Source organism: Channa argus, chromosome 14 (assembly GCF_033026475.1).
Source record: "Channa argus isolate prfri chromosome 14, Channa argus male v1.0, whole genome shotgun sequence".
NCBI lineage: Eukaryota > Metazoa > Chordata > Actinopteri > Anabantiformes > Channidae > Channa > Channa argus.
Window position 1 is genome coordinate 14711141 of NC_090210.1, and position 14791 is coordinate 14725931.

At 39.1% G+C, this 14791-nt stretch overlaps 1 protein-coding gene across 1 annotated transcript; it reads right to left on the reverse strand.

Moving 5' to 3' along the window:
* Window positions 1-404: 404 nt before the first annotated feature.
* Window positions 405-12901, reverse strand: cdc14aa (cell division cycle 14Aa). The gene is made up of 14 exons (XM_067529359.1): window positions 12380-12901; window positions 10611-10701; window positions 6746-6821; window positions 6532-6624; window positions 6348-6427; window positions 5903-5969; window positions 5501-5563; window positions 4701-4788; window positions 4353-4583; window positions 4133-4271; window positions 2840-3071; window positions 2600-2691; window positions 2256-2387; window positions 405-2078 (listed from the first exon to the last, which is right to left on the reverse strand). Exons 1-14 carry the CDS (start codon window positions 12423-12425, stop codon window positions 2030-2032), a joined length of 1479 nt encoding a protein of 492 aa, XP_067385460.1. The 5' UTR covers window positions 12426-12901; the 3' UTR covers window positions 405-2029.
* Between the last annotated feature and the right edge of the window lie 1890 nt (window positions 12902-14791).

Below are 14791 nucleotides of genomic sequence, written 5' to 3' on the forward strand. Positions count from 1 at the left end.
AGTTATGTTTAATGTTCTCTATACTTCCTGGAATAGCATTGTACTTTACAAATTAAGATTTTATATAAAGAAAACATGTAATAAACCTTTGAAATACAACAAATTATGAGACAAACAGGGGTTTCCAATTTTTTTTCATCCTGTGACAAAAAAGCAGGACATACATTAGAATGTCTTTTTATTTACTGTCTTCTGACCCTGTGGATGAGATTCAGCAACTGTAAAGCTTGACCAGCTACTGATTCTTAGTTGTAACTGTGTAGGTGTGTGGGGATGAGACATGAGGTGGACGCCCATTCTGTTCTAATATGCAACATTATATTCATGCAAATGCTGCGTAATGGTAAAATAAAGTAAAATCAAAATAACGAGTTATTTTTGATCATAACAATCCTTTTATTCTTCATTTTACAAATTAATCTCTGCTGCAACACTAAAATATCTGCTCAAATTGTGTATCACAATGATTCTGTGTAAACTAATTTCATTAGACAACACAGTATATTCCCGAAACACCAGCAGCAATATTAGTAAGCATTTATTTTACAATAAAACACAAAACAGAGACGAGGAAATTGGTTAACATACATAAAGACACAAAAAGAAAAAGTTCCCTTTGTGCCAAAATAACAAAATGGTCTGACAAGTGTTTTAATATGTAATTAACATTAGATCTAACACGTCTGTGCTTTATTTGGTTTGATAAATTAGATCTTGACTGTGCGTACTCAGTGGTCCTTACTTGATTAAACAAAAAAGTGATCAACTTTTTTATGTAGAGCAGTCACCCACCACTCATGAAGTTGGAACACGGGTGTGATTGGGTCAGACCGTGAACCCTAAGTTGCACTTGGTGGTAGCTTTGCCGCCACTGGTTCGTGAGTGAGCAAACAAGAAACGTAAACTACTGTGGTTCCCGATAAGGTAGAAAATTACTATATAGGTATGTCACTAAAACCTATTGAAAAATACTTGATTTATAATTGTTCTTTTCATGTAGAATAATTGATTCCTTAAATAAATTTATTTGATTGAGTTGATTCACTGAATTAAATAAAACCATCTGTGTGAAACTAAAAGTAGTGGAAGGCCAAAGCTACCCAGTATCATTCTTTGATACTTGCCAGCTCTACTACTTCCTGGCTGGTTGAAGTAGTAGCATGTTAACCTATGTCAATCATTGTTAAAGTGGCCATATTTTTGAAATTTTTTGTGTTCAGGGGCATCATTTATATTTATTTACAATTAATGAGCCTTTATGCAGTACCTGTCAGTCTGTCAGTTGAAAAGCACTATAGGGGCCTCTGAAAAGGGTTGGGAGAGTCAACCTTCAGAAAGTGATGCTTTCATTCTTTCCCTTTAAGTTCGGCTCAGGTTTGGAACTTTAGAGTTGTTTAGTAAGGGCACCCATTATCACAACATTTGAGATACTGTACATCTATAAAAAAAGCATTAAATGTACTGAAAATTCCGAAAATTCACAACCCTATCTTGATGATTCTTAGAAGTTTTCAGTATTCAAGTAATCTTAAGCACCAGCACCAGTGTCTGTCCTATACAATTCTTGATATAGCGAAAGCTGAAGGAACGAAGCACCAATACTCACACAACAACCGACTGCCTCGTCAGCACTTCCACTGGTGCTCGTCTGAACTTGTTCATGAAATACAAATTGTTTGACATATATGAGGAAAAACACAGAAGCATGAATGAACCTGCTGATACCAATCAAGTTATGCAAAGGCATGTTCAGTGCTGTGCCCAAGCTAAAGCTGCAGCATGTGACATTTGTGTCTTTTTTACAAAGTTGCTTCTAATTGCATAACCATCCATCTGTTTACGTACTAGAGACATGCAGACATAATGGTAACGTGAGCACTGATCCACTAGATGTCTTCACTTTGAGTGGACTGTATGAAGCTCCTGTTTCAGTGAAACCCTGCAATATCTAGGCAGATGTTTAAGGTCTAAACAAACACATGGTGGAGACTGGGCCTGGCTGAACAAGAAACAGTGGACTGCTGTAAAGTCAGTGAATGATAGCAGGTCTGGTGCTGAACAGACTGAGGCTGAAGGGACTGTGGAGAGAGACACAGACATTAAGAGAGAGGAGGCCATCAGCTTCAGAATGTTTGTACTTTTAGACAGGTGCTCCTTTATCCCCATAATCATTATTGATGTCACCGTCACATGATCTGTGCACTGCATCACATTTAGCCACTTGACTAAACCATGACTAAAACATGGACACTCACCTCTTGATTTGTGTAGTGGAGGAGGAGGGACTTAGAACCAGCTTCTTCGAAGAGGAGGAGAAGGGGAGGGGGACTTTAGGGGACTTAGGGGGCAGAAGGATGGAGCATTGAGAGGCCTTAGACAGGTTCAACCTGAGGAAGAATCCAAGGAATCAACTCAAACAAAAATTTAAAAACTAGACTGGAAAGTCAAGTTGCTGGTTCAGCCCACATATAAGCCCCTGAGCTTTGCCCAGTAGGTCAGTTCAGTCATCTCTGTCTGAGGGTCTTAGAATTTAAATTCATAGTTTGGTTTTCATAGTGTGATTTATACAAACACATACATAGAGACACACAGCAGCTACCTCGAGGACGATGAGAATGATTTCGGAGGCCGTTTTCCTTTCAGTGCTCTCAGTTTGTCTCCTTGAGACAAGCTGCTCTCCCTGCAGTTATTCTGCGCGCACACACACACACACACACACACACACACACACACCAACAGAGGGAAAGAGTGTCACCAGTTTGTGAGGGTAAATATAAATAAAATGTAGGTTAATATAGTAATCCTCATGTTTAAGGAGTAGTAATAAATCATAACTCACCTCTTCCAAGCTGTATGATTTGTAGAGGGAGGTGTTGATTGACAGGTCATCCATGCTGGAGAGTAGGCGGGACATGGCTTCCTGTTTCCTCCCCTCGAAGTCGCGGCTTGTAAGCTGCTGCTGCTGACGCTGTTGTTGTTGTTGTAGCTGCTGCTGCCGAGTCAACCTCTGCTGAACCAGTTTCTGTTTGGAGCGATGGATGTCACCCTGGACCCACAGACTGTACTGTTTGCTACACATACACACATAAACACAAACACACACACACACACACACACACACACACACACACATACATACAGAGCAGATTATAAAGTACTGAGGACTGAGCCTATCGAACATTTAAGGTAGAAAGAAATGTAGAATTTTCCCCTCTATCATTTGGTTAGAACAACACAAATCCTCAAATTAAAAGACAGTTTTTGGAAAAAGATGAAATAAGACCCAACACTTGTCTCATTTGTTTTTAAGACAACACTTAATACTTAATACCAGTTATAGCCCTCATAGTGCTCCTTACAGGCTGAGAATGTCCAAGTCTAGGCCAAGTTTGGACTGGCTGATCCACACCCATCCAGATTTTGCTCTTGGAGTAATATTTGAACTGAATATAAAAGCCTAAAATAATTTTTAAAATTAATTACCGTATTTGAATAATGTTTCAGTTCATGTAAATGTTCTCAGGAGCTACTTTAGTTGGACTCTCCTGAGTACAACATTTCCCTCTGAACTATAGTGGAGTGAAGTTTCCAACAAAATGTATACTCCTCACTGCCTTTTTTGCTGCCTGTTTGACGGTTTAGCATTTTGTTAATAATTTGTTTTGTTTTGTTTTAACTGCCTTCCTACCTCCTGGATTCAGGTCCTATTAAAAACTCAATTGCTGCCAAATTCTCTAGATCACCTCATGAATCCACCACTGATCTGGAAAAATCCCCCCTTCGTCACATTTTGGAAATTATTTGGTTGAAATGGATCAGGCAGAAATGCTCCTTTTAATAAGGCTGCTGATGTCATTAAATCAAAATACTACAGTGAACAGTCTTATCATGTCTCCTGCTCATTGGTTAGTGATAATGACATAAATCCCGATCACACATACTGTACCTACTTTTTTTCCTGTTCTTTAAGGCTCCCTAGTTTCTGAGACAATTGGTTACTGAAGGTCACTGATCTTTTAAATGTTTTTGGTATGAGACTTTAGAACTCCTTTTAGTAGCAAACATTCATTCGTGGTTAAAACTTTTCAAGAGATATGTAAAACAATATAAGAATTAGAAGCCTGAGACTCACTCCTCTAAGAAGTTCTGTTGAGGACCAATGATTGATCCGGGCCGACAAATTCGGATCCATGCAATGGCTTCAGCTGCAGTAAATCGGTAGTGCTTCATCAGGTAGCAGCCAATCAGAGTGCCCGTTCTGCCCAGGCCAGCTGTGATTGGAGGGAGGGTTTAAAGACAAGCTGCAGACAAATGACGAAAAACCTGACTTTCACTACACAGTCTCTTCCCACCTTTACAGTGCACAGCCACAGCTCCTTCTGTACTTTCGCACACATGCAGGAAGCGCCTGATGATGAGATCAGATGGTGTCGTACCATCCAGGAAGAAAAGATCATGGTGCTCAAACCCCGCATCCTCAAAGCGCCGGCCCTCATACAGCTTCCTGTTCAAACGGACCACGGCTCTGATGTTATTTTGGCGAAAGTATGCAAAGTAGGCTTCTGGTGCATGGAAGGGGTAACCTGGAAAAGCAATAAAGAATCACAGTGCTTTGTCAGCATTTAGTAAGAGTAGTGCTAATTAGGGTTGTAATATTTTGGGGTAAAAATGTAAATTGTGGATCCATTTGACCTACTCACCGTTTTCTATCTTACTGCGAGGGTGGGGACTGCTGAACGCAAGGATTTTTCCTGGAATGATCCAGTTCATGTCCCCATTTTCTACACACTAATGACACAGAAAGGAGAGAAGAAGATGCAGTGTGTGACAGAAACTCCAACTGTGTTTACTTTGTGTAAAATATTACAATCCAACTGTACAAAGTACAGAAGTAATCACAATCAAAATCCTTCAGGTCAGTACTTAGACATCATCTTGGTTGAGTCTTTACAAGCTCATCACACTTGGATTTACTCAATTGATCCCATTCTTCCTGATCGATCATCTCAAGCAATGTTTTCTTTGATGTTTTTCTTCTCCCCATCTTTTTGTATTGTCTAAATATATAAACTCGCAGAACTGAATCATGTCCCTTTAGTTTAGGCTGGGGTAGAATTAGACAGAAATAGCTCAGAGTGTTGGTACCTTCCACTTAAAAAAGAAAAATGATGCAATCAATGGATGTGAATTTATACTGACAAGAGTCAGTCAAAAAGTTTCATTTCTTCTTCTGTGGAAAGCTGGAGTTGATGTGGTTTTCCTCCTGTTCCAAATGCCGTCTCAGCTGTCTGGTTGTTAGGGGGGTTGGCTGTGTCTATTTTAGTGAATTCAAGCAAAACTACTGTACCTTCCTCCAATTTCTCCACTGATATTCTGAGAAAGGGCAGGACTCATCATACTGAGTGCTCCTTGGCTTTCACACACACAGTAGAATAATACTATCATCCTATATCTATCCATACAGTGAATTAAACGTTTTCATTTCAGTTGATATACTCACCTCATAATATTCATATTCCTCAACATCAAAGTCTTCAAAGTCAAGGAAGCCATGCTGTAATGCCTGGAGGAGAGATGGAGAGAGACAGGGCAGCTTCTTGAACTCTAAAATCTGGCACTGTGATGCAAGTTCTGTCTTCATGACCTCTGTTTTTGTTTTTTCTCTCCAAACTTTCATAACAGTGGAGGATTAAGAATGATTATGTAATCGTGAACAACAAAGTAGGTGACCTTTGCCCTCCAGTGGGACTACATATTATTTTTTTCAGGACAACAGTAGTTTTTTCATTCTGTATCAGCTGTAAAAATGTGCACACTCTCCAAACGGCTCTTACAGAGTCTGTGTATGGGGCAGAGTTTGTCGAGTACTACATATATTAACCCTCTGTATCCAGATGTTTACCTTGCGTAGTCCTCGTAAACAGTCAAGCACAGTGAGGTTGAAGGAGCACTCTCCCACTGCTGCATCCCTGTGGGACACACACACACACACACTAAAATATGTATTTGCCTACATACTCAAACTTGTCCAACAGATGGTCATCGAGGAATAAATATATAGGTATATTAATATTTAAATTTGCCGGGCATTGAAGATTAGCTCTCCATTTTTCTAAGTATATTTTAGTTAAAATACTGTATCCCAGTGCTGAGACATTTGCTGAGACATTTCCTTTCTCATGATTTTGTAACCAATCAGAAGAGGTCAAGGATGTGAACTGTCAGTCAATCTGTTAATGTGCTTCTGGCCTACTAAAAAACCTAGTATTACTGGAAGACGTCACTTTACAAACATTTACAAGAATGTGTATGTGTGTGTGTGTGTGTGTGTGTGTGTATGTGTGTACCTGAATGCCAGGTAACCTGTGTTGTTTCCTGAGATCAGAGTCCTGTAGGCTTCTTCTGGACTCCTTTTTAAATGCATTACCTACAGAGAGAAGGTTGTACTGTAAATAAACGACATGCTTAACCGACACCTATACTGTAGGTGGATGCAATTATGAAGTGATGGATACATAAAGCGATATTTACAGCGTAGGCACCGATGAGGAGAGCAGCATTGGCCCTTTTCTTCTGATCATAACCAGTGTAGTGGACAAGTTTCTTCCTGGACACTGAGAAGGACTGAAGTGAAAATACTGAGGTCAGTCAGTAACAGCAGCGCTGAGTACACATCACTACTTCACTGTTATTAATATCAGACTGCCCCCAAAGCACTGAGCACTGAGCACTGAGTGAGTGTTACCTTGAGTTTCTTGTTGATTTTGCAGCAGTATCTGTACAACATGGCCAAGTTGAGAGGACCGAAGTCAGCGTAGAAGCTGCGTCACACAAATCAGATTTCTTTGGGTTAGCAGGATCAAATACTGCACATTTAATTTTAGATCCAGTTTGGAGATGATCAAATTTTTAATATTGGCTGCAAGTTGTCAACTTTTCTTTATTGTGCAAGATACAAATACCTCATCCTAGCATGTAGTTCGCTCCCACTGTCAGAGGAGCACATTTCCTGACATAATCTGGTAATTAATCTGCTGTAGCTAAAAAGCAAAGAGACACTGAATCACATTAAGGTTAAAGTACCTGTTAAAATCCTGGATTTCACTCATGCTTTGGGCTAAACTGCTCTATAGCTTCATCAACACACACATACGTACACACATTACAGTATTAAGAAACTGTACCACAGGAAGAAATGGACATGGAATTTGTTGCCAGCTCTTGGGCTGCAAACCTGATTTACATTAATCTTTTTTTTATTTTACAGTATCTGGCATCCTAATATATTAATGCATGATATAAGCACTGGCACACGTCTGCTGCCAGCTACAGCTGATCCTCACAATGCTCCTATTTTTCAATCCAAATCCATAATGTCCTCATATATTTATATATATTTTTTTATTTATAACTAAATCTTATAACAAAACAAAAGCTTATAATTTACCATTTGTATAATGCAATATTTTCTGTTTTGGTTCGTGCTAAAGACTAAAGTACCTCATCAGTCACTGTGCACTGTGTACATTACAAGCACACGTGGATTGTCCAGACTTAGTAGCATCATCCCATGTTTGTCCTAAATCCTGCTTTGCCATGAGAGCCCAGCCTCATCCCATCTTGACCTATATCTTACACAGTGATCATGACCCCTGGTCTATCATGTATGGCTGGCCTTAATAAGCATCCAGAATTTCCCTTGATAGCCACACAAGGTTCATTCCCTGACTTCTCATTAAAACAAACAAACAAAAAAATTATTTCTTCTAACAAAGGTGTGAACTATGATATCAGCATCTGGGTAACATCAACAAATGGGTAAAAGAGGGACGAAAATAAGGAGGATAAAGAACAGTGGGGAGGGAGGGGGATTAACCATGACTGGGCTTTTGTCTTGGCCTCCTGTACTTGAGTGTGAGCAGTGACACACACAGGATGATGCTCCTGCGTCATTCAGAGGGTGTGTCCAAGCAACCCGGTAATCACACTCATCCTGTGAAAAATCTGCTTCTATACAGTATGTGTCTCCACTCATTTCTTTATTTCCTGATAATAATTAATTTTTATAACAATAATATTTAAATTAAATTCATTTTATAAACGTTCATAACTAATGATTTGCTTTTCAAGCATCTGATCCTTAATATGTATCATATGTATAATAATTTGTAATCAAGACTAGCTTCGCCATATTGTCGATCAAATATCATGATGAAAAATATTTGTTATATCATGATATTGACAATTTGCATGTACATGCTGTAGTGTAGGCATCTAACATGAGCCTACGAACAAAAAGACTATAGTGAAAGAGTTCGTCCTGTTAAAATAAAAAAAGCTTCATCTGTTGTTTACAAATGGTTTAGCAGCAAATAAGATGAATTCAAACATTTGCGATTTGTAGATTTTGTCACAAACCCCAAACCAGCAAAGGATGGAGACATGGTGAGCTAACACGGGCACTATGTTGGTGACCCCTGTACTAGAGTCTTTAACAGACTGTAGTATTGCAACATACTTTGTTGCAGGGGGTCACTGCAAACAGCATGCGAAGATTCTCAGCCATCCACGTGATGATTCTCTGCAGAGCCAGATGGACGTGCACACAGTTCACCTCTTGGCTGAAAGGCTTCATCAGCTCTAACTGACTGGCTGGGAGTGACAGCCTCTGTTACTCTGCTGTGTATGAAAGGTACCGAATCGAAGCAGAGGTGGTCTCACAGCTGGCCATGACTGTTTCTGGGTGTTGGGGGAGAAGGTGACTTCATTTTTTGTACCACTAGGGTTGCTGGGGTTGTTGTTCTTTGGAAACTGTCCCTCATACACTGGAGGAGAAACAACCCCATGAATCTGACTCAAACATACTGTGCTTATTCTGCCCTCAGTCTTACTCTAACCCAATTACCTTTGCCTACTCCCGAGCTGCACCTCATGCTGGCCCTCAAGAGTCTCCCTGTTTTGGCTCCACCATCTCAATACCAACATGTCACTGCAAAACAAAAAGGCCATCCTTGACTGTGACTTGCTATGGCCACGTTGTAGAGGAGGGGTTACATTAGAGGACAGGGCCTAAACACAACCTGTTACTCCTGAGGCAGTTTCACCGTCGTTCACCTGTATCTAATGCAACACACACAAATACAGGGTGAAACAACAACACAGACGTGACCAGCACACAGTATCAGTGACACCATAGAATTTATAAAGAGGCCTTTCAGATAAAATGTGAAGCGTCTTAATAAAGAACTTCAGCACCTATGGGATCCTCTAGCATAGACTGTTTGACATCATCCTGCACGTGTAACAACACCACCACCAGTTCTCTGTACAGGCCTAGATCACATAAAGTACAGCATCACAGCATCAGGAACTATAGTTCAAATAATATTATACAGTAATATTGATTCATGTTAATTGAGCCATTATGCGTATTGAGTATACTTTTTGGTAATTTTATTATATAAGTCAATTCTTTTTTTTGTTAGGATTTATGCACTGAGGTAGAGATTCTCCTACAGCCACTGCGAAAAATAAAAAAAATAAAATAAAAAAATAAAAAGTAAATAGTGTGGGTTAAGTAATAAAATATATTTTATAATTAGTGTGCACTGACCCATTAACTCTTTGTCCTGAATTTATATACACACCAAAATATTCTTTTTACCCGACTGGCTCTGCTATCTGAACAGTGTGTGTTCTTGATGTGAGCTTGATCCTGTTCGCTAGCAGCAAGTTAGTTAATCCCTGGGATGATTGTGTGGCTGTTCATCCTCTCGAACTGACTTGTTACATCAGGCACAACTACTGAGCAGTGACGTAATTGTTCAGGGCAGAAGTGACGTTTTTGCACCACATTCTAATGTTAATTTTAGGCTGTTTACACAAACTACCGCATTATTACAAAGCTCACTCACACAAACCCTACTGCCAGAAATGTTGGACACTATGTAACATCTCAATTAAAATTCAGTCAGTTTTTGATATTTGCTTATTTTTAACAAACTCACATTTTTCTGGATTCTCTGAATGTTTTAATGATATTAGGAGCTATACATTATGAAATTCCCATTTTCTATGTTAAAGTGAGAAACTTTTTCCTATTATGTTGAAAATGAGTGATGAACCTCTTCCCACCAGAAAGAGTCAGCTTCTGTGAGATGCTCTCTTTATACCAATGAAACAGTGAAGTTGCACATTTCATTAACTTAAAATATTCAGATGTTTCACCAGATGTTTTTTTTTTTTTTCGCTTTACACACATTACTTTATCAGTTTAAGTCCTGTGTGTCTCCAGTTCCAGATCTTTTAAATTGTGTTATTGGCATCAAACTCAAATGAACAAACAACTGTTCCTAAAGTCAACGTATGATGTGTTTCTTTGGACTATTTAAAGTTAAATGGGTTTCAAATAATTTGTAAACAATTGGTTTCTCTTTCAATTTACATTTTACATTGTGTGCACATTTTTGAGTAAATACAATTTGATTAAAACAAACGGTTTAAATTTAAATTTATTAATTATTACAAGCAAGCTGGACTGAACCTACCTGTAGGCGTCTATATAGAGTGTATGGACTAACTGAGCCACACATCTTGTCCCAGAGTCTTACCTCTCATATACAAACTCCTCATCTGTGCTGAAGTAGTGTGTGCTGGCCGTGTTCTTTGGTTTGACAGGCAGAGTGGCAAAGTACAGTCGGTCTGTGGCACACACACAAACACAGACAGAAATAGAGACAGATATCACTGCACTGCTGATACTGTTATGAGTTCAGTTGCATCAGAGATCATTTTTGCTACATCTTACAGAAAAGAGACGCTGATACAGATGTTTGAACTTGTCAATCCTGGACATTTCCACTGCCTCCTCAAGGACCTTTGATAGAAATCCCACTTTGACAGAGTAATGCCTGTTTAATCCAGCTCTGTGTGAATAGAAGTGCCAAGAGAACATGTTCCCAAAGCTCCTCACCTTAAAGCACACTAACTGTTACTTAACCCCATTAATACATAATGATCCCAGCACAGGGATCAAACTGTTGCTGCTCCAAAATGGAATCACTTATAAAACCATACAAAATTATACCAATAAACCCTTTATAGTGAGATCAACTTTCACTTTGGCAGGTTTTGAATGGCTCGTGTCTACAGGGTTTTAAGGGCTGCTCAGCATCTGAACCACAGTCTGATTATAAATAACTTATTTGCTGTAAAAATGCTAGAATGACTTTAGAACTGTTGGCTAAAGCAATGAACCCAATCTGGCATATCAGATGTAGTTCCTAACAATGTGCTATGTGTTAGTAGAAGTTATGTAATTCTATATTAAGAGATACTTACAGTAAAGTGCCTCTGTAATCTGTTATATTAAATATGTTGTGTTTTATTTAAATATTTCACAGTAGGAGTTTTTAGTCTATGATGAACCTTAAACAAGCCAAACAAGTTGCATTTTCAAAACCTTTATTTGCCAACTTTTGTGTATATTTTGACAAGATGAAGGCACGAAAAGACCTTTGAATTAGTGATCAACATATTAGCAGTTTTTTTCATTGTAACCGTGACAGAGGTGTAGGGTCAGAAAAGGGAAATAAGGCAAATTATCCCAACATAATTTGGAAACAGAAGTTGGCCACTAACAGTTGCACATGTTGCAGTGACAACCATGAACCCCCTTAACCCTCCAATGAAAATAATATATACTGCACCACCACTGCCCCAAATTCCCTCTAAGGTGTGGCCCCTTCTGGCTACTTGGGGTCTTCATGGGCTTCTCTGCTTGGTCCCCCCACAGACTATGGGATTAATACAGTTCTTAAGAAAACCTACAACCAGAAAATTCTCAGGCAAGTTCTGAAGTTGTGAGGAGCCTCTTCTCTGAGGGGATCTCTGGAGGTCAGTAGTGCATTGTAAAACATGAGTTTCCCAAATTATAGCAATGAGCGCTTTAATGTGGTTTGATTATCTCCGTGAATTGCGGATCACCACCTGTGCTGGAGCAGCAAACCATGTTCGGGAAATAATGTCCTAATAATGTCTCCGCTTGCGCAGAATCTTTCACTTCTTCCTTCAATTTGAAGGAGCAGTAAGTAATTAAATAAACTTAAATTACTCAAATACTATACAGTATAATTTTTAAGTTACTTGTACATTGCTGGATTATTGCCATTAAATGTTACTTTTACTCCACTACACTAGTTTACTTTTTACATATGAATTCCTTTGAAAAAAACAAATAAACTAACGATTGCTGATTTAGTAATATAGATGAAATATATGTCAGCACATAAAGTGGTTATGTCCGACAGCTGTGTATAAAGTTATTAAACTCGTTTTCACCCGATTCATGATGTATGCCACAAATCCCGGGGTAACTTACCTTTAATCACTTCGCAAGCACTGGACAGCTCATATTCCTCTGCCATTTGACTCCCCGCCAAGTGATTCCTGAAGAAATTTCAGTTTAAGATGACTTTTAATAGTCAAGTCTATAGCAAAGTGAACACACGTATTCTGGGTTATCTGTGATGAGGCCACTTGAAATGTGCCCACATTGTTCAGTATAAATCATCATGGTCCATCATCCAGCTTCATCGTCCCTGCCATTACCTGGACTTTAAAAAAATATATCTCTGTCTTTGGGTGAAGTCACAGTAAGTCTTTAATAGTAAGGCTTTGAGGCTCCAGTCCTACGTTCATAACTGATGGGAGACGATCCTGATACGCAGTTAAGTCCCGCCCTCGTCACACGGATGATCAAGCGCCTGTTTGAAAACTGAACACTTCCCCACAAATGCTGCTTCCATCATGATTAAAGTGGAAGCTTCTCCAGATTATTCCAGCGGAGGACGCGCTGCGCGGAGACGCACACACACCGCTAATCTGTTTGATGCTCTGCACATGCTCGGTCAGCGGCCACACACACACACACACACACACACACACAAACACACACAGGAAAGCACGCACCCACATGCACGCACGCACGCACGCGCACACACAGAGTCATTTGCCACTTAACCAACAAACAAAACTTTAAACTTGTTAGGGGACAAGTGTTATTTTAACCAACTTTTGGGCTCATTTACTAAACCCAAGTTTACGGGACATAAAGCTTTATGTTCTCCCCTTTGTTTTAACCAGGAAACGCTTGGATTAGCTCCACAACACAGGGTCACTAGGGTGAGAGATGGGGTCCTGAACAGGTCTCTAGTCTGTCTCAGGGCCAACACAGAGAGACATACACAGACAGACAACCAGTCACACTCATATTCACACCTATGGGCAATTTAGAGTCACCAATCAACCACACATCATGGGTTTGGACTGTGGGCGGAAACACCCAAGGAAAACATGGAAACTCCACGAAGAAAGGCTTCAGTTGGCTGGTGGATTCGAACTTGCTGTGAGGCAGCAGTGGTAACCACAGAGTGCTGGGAAAACTGAAGACTTTGATGTTTCATGGAGTATGAGATAATGAACTTATGTGATGAATTCACCTTCCTTTTTTAAAACTGACATAACTTTCACCCAAGACCAATATTAAAATAGCAACAAGAGCTTATTGCATTTTAAAGAAATTGTTGTTCATAGACACCAAAGACAGCTCACATGTAATGACGCAACACAATGTGTAATTCTAATTATTACCGTGCAGTTTACAAGTTCAGATGAAAATATTCAAGTTATTGAATCAAGTTGTGAAATTCATTATTAAAACTTTTCCGGGCCTCCAACAAGTTCATTCAGGCAAGTTAAATCCACATCATCACTGCCTTGGGGAGGGTTGGCAGTGCAGTTGAAAAAAGTTGGGATGCTTAAAAGACGCAGATAAAAAAAAACCTTTGTTTCTTAAGTACTTTAAATGTTCTAAACCTATAAAGCACTTTTCTACCTTATCAATACCCAAAGCACTGTTCACATCTTCTCATTCACACAAACACATTCACAGTCACACACTCACACACCAACATGGGAGGAGAAACTAAATTGGATTTCAGTGTCTTGGTCAAGGACACAACCAGTCAAACAAATAACCCGGGATTGATGGAGGACTGTTCTGCCTCCTGAACTACAGTCCCTTAATGCACCTCCTCTGAAAACTTGTTGACTCGTCAGACCACAGAACATGTTCTCACCGTCTTTCAGTCCATCTGACATGAGCTTGGAGCCTATAGAACTTGGCAGGATTTCTGCAATGATCTGATCTTTTGCTTCCTCCTTGTGTAATAGAGTTTCAGGCCCCTTTTATACATTTAGCAGCATATAACAACAATTTTTACTTTTTTTGAAAGAAAATTAATTAATATCAAATGGATACAAGATAAACAAAATTGGTTTTATGAAAAAGTAGGAATTCTTAAGTTACTATTAAAATTATTAAACCACAAATAAGTTATTGCAAACCAACGGGCTACAGCAGCGATAATTTAGGTGAATTACTTTAATAGAGCTCAATATATTCAAAGTCACACATTAATTAAATGGAGATCAGCTGAGGTAATTGAATGTGCTTAAAGCATTGTAATATAAATACACCTGGATCTGGTTCAGTTACTGCTGAATGAGTATCCTGGACAAAGTCTACAACATGAAGACTAAAGAACACTCCAGTCAACTCTGTGAAAAGATTATTGGATACAAAAATATTTCCTTGTAATTAAATTCCTCTTGGAGTAAATTAATTGTTGAAAAACTAAGGGGATATGACACATGTAAAACTGATAGACAGTGGAAGAAGGAGACTAGTGAGGGTGAACACCAAAACACCTCCTCTGAAGAAAGAGTTACA